The 2637-nt window shown below is 38.2% G+C and overlaps 1 protein-coding gene across 1 annotated transcript; it reads right to left on the reverse strand.

Annotated features, from left to right (window-relative positions):
- Positions 1-562: 562 nt before the first annotated feature.
- Positions 563-2631, reverse strand: LOC112461639. The gene is made up of 4 exons (XM_025026957.1): positions 2151-2631; positions 1524-1630; positions 1372-1428; positions 563-1113 (listed from the first exon to the last, which is right to left on the reverse strand). Exons 1-4 carry the CDS (start codon positions 2374-2376, stop codon positions 1006-1008), a joined length of 498 nt encoding a protein of 165 aa, XP_024882725.1. The 5' UTR covers positions 2377-2631; the 3' UTR covers positions 563-1005.
- Positions 2632-2637: the final 6 nt, after the last annotated feature.

Genomic DNA, 2637 nt, shown 5'->3' on the forward strand with positions numbered 1-2637 from the left:
GAGATTACGAGTTTCATTATTTATATATTTATAACTTAAAAATTAGCGCTAGACTCAACAAAAATATCGCGACAATCTTATCAATTCTCTTCTCTGTGTTTATATATCATTGCGAACTCGAGTCGTTCTCGTAACTTCGTCGGCACAGCCTTTTCGGCGATCAATATTTAGACGAGAGATGCTCGCTAGCGACGCAGCTGAAACTATATCATAATTCCGCGAAATCTATTAGTCTATCTATTTCCGCTAACTGTTGCCTCGAACAAAGAACATTATAGGAAAGATGATTTCTGAAACGTTTCTTTTAAATATTTAATGTTGTGTAGAGACGACTCTATTTTTGACGAATAAACGTACCATAAACGTAAAAGAATCGTTTATCTTCTTTGTAATCTTTTCGTGAGAGCAACAGAGAGTTGTTACTTAATAAAATAATTAACGTGAATATTAAACGTAAATATTCTGTTAAAAAGTATACAGAGGACACGGGATAAATCGATCGATCGCTCTGCGAAAGGTGATTTCGTATCTTTCAAATGAAGCTGCGACGCAACGGCGCACGTAAAAAAAACGGACCCTATATATATTTACCTATATTTACATTTGCTTATAATGTACATTTTATAATGCTACATACTTCAGTCGACGGTCTTTTGATTTAGACGGCTTACTTTTATTCATCTATCGCCTTCTAGAAACGTTCATCGTAATCGCTATACAGTATCGTGTTTCCTCGTACTTTGTTATTAAAACTAGATAACGTCGTCAAGTGTCTCTCGTTCGGACAAGGATAAGCGAGACAGGTCGCTCCAACCGATGTAAAATCCTAGCAAGTGTTGTATTATTCCGACGAGCGCTGTCATGAGTGCTATCGTGATCAATAGCACACGTGGACGATGTTTGCGCGGATGATGATCGGTGACAACGGCGACGACCTGCGGGGACGAGCGTCGTTCACGTCGCCGTGACGTTGTCGGTAGCGGCAGTAAACGCTAAGTAATAATATCACAGTGTGGGTTTTTCGTCCGCGGGCTCCTCTTTTATGGGATGACTGCATTCCATTAGCGCAGGATTCGCCACGGCGATTATGTTGTCTCCGCGCGAGGCTATCACCTACACATAATTTATGTGCGAGTCATTAACGGCCTGTAGTAAAATAGGCGACGTCTGTTTTTCCTACCGTTCTTAAAAAGCATATATTATTCAAGAGCTATAAAAAAAAAGAGAACGGGCATAACATATAGGGAAAAAAAGACTTGCGCGGCGCATTTAGCGGTTTTTGCAAGCGGTTTTTCTAATGTCCGTGCAAGAACGAGCAAGAATGACGAGAGGTAAGAGACGAGGACGTTGAATCGCCTGTTCGTCGCTCACCTTTAGATTGAAGTCGCCTTCTTTGTCAGTGTTCTCAGCCTCCGCCTCGTTTGTATCCTGAAACATACACGGACATTAATTATTGCCGTTCACTCGTTCTTAGCTTTCTATCGTTGATAATTTCTACGGCACAGGTAAAGTATCACACGTACATGCATAGACGATGATTCCTCGTTAGAGAAGGAGAATTGGCTATCCGAGTCGCTGATTTCCTCCACGCTGGCGCTGAATATGCCGTTATTACTCTTCTTCCTCCAAACTGGACTGAAACAATGCGAACGTCAATGTGCACTCTTACTGCATATGTAATGATAAATGCAACAACGCGAATATATTTGTAAATCGAAATTGAAATGAGGAAGGAGACATAACTTTCGAAAATCAAGAATGTTGCTTCTACATCCTTATATTATTAGACATAATTTATGTATTAAATATAAGCGGCAATTTAAAGAATAATTTTTAATTATTAGTATAAAAAGTGAATCCAAAGTAAGCAAAAAATGTCGTGTGGACACAGATAGAGCAATTAGGATATTTTTCGAATTAAAGTATATAGATTGAAGAAAATGCTTGTAGTATGTGGCGTTACAACGGAAGGCGGATACTTCTTTCGAGCATTTTAATTAATTATTTATATATTTTAATTCGTTACATATTATTATATTAATAATATAGAATCATCAATTAAATTTAATTTACTGAGAAAAGAATGACGTAAATGTGACTTGTCCATATTCATACATAAAAATATCGCAATTAAAGCTAAGGATAATCACCTCGACGACCTGGGTCTTCTCGAGATAGAATTATTAATATCCGTTCCAGAACAGCGTAGATCCAATTCCTCCTGAAACAGTGAACTGCTACAGACAGTAGGAGTAGCAAATTGGATGCGTGAAAGAAATGAGGAAAATAACGGAGGAGAGGTGTGGGAATATGATATACGGAGAGGCCAGATAAGCGAACATATAAACACGACTTGGGATACCAGGCGCAAAGCATAGAGTCCAAGCAAGTCGTGTCGAATGAATCAACCTTCGAAACGACCGAACCAGCAAATCTAATAAACACGTAGTGCGAAGTAAGACCTTCCAGTTTTATCTTTCCACGAAGAATTCCATGCGTATCGTAATTTCAAATATTCATTCAACATGCACATTGACGATTTAGTAAGAGTACATGCAATATAAGTAAAAAGAAATCATAACTAATTCAGTTTTGCTAAAAATGATTGTATTTATAGAGTGGCCCTCAGAATTTGAC

The sequence above is a fragment of the Temnothorax curvispinosus genome, unplaced genomic scaffold, assembly GCF_003070985.1.
Source record: "Temnothorax curvispinosus isolate PA1 unplaced genomic scaffold, ASM307098v1 QBEX01011527.1, whole genome shotgun sequence".
Lineage (NCBI taxonomy): Eukaryota > Metazoa > Arthropoda > Insecta > Hymenoptera > Formicidae > Temnothorax > Temnothorax curvispinosus.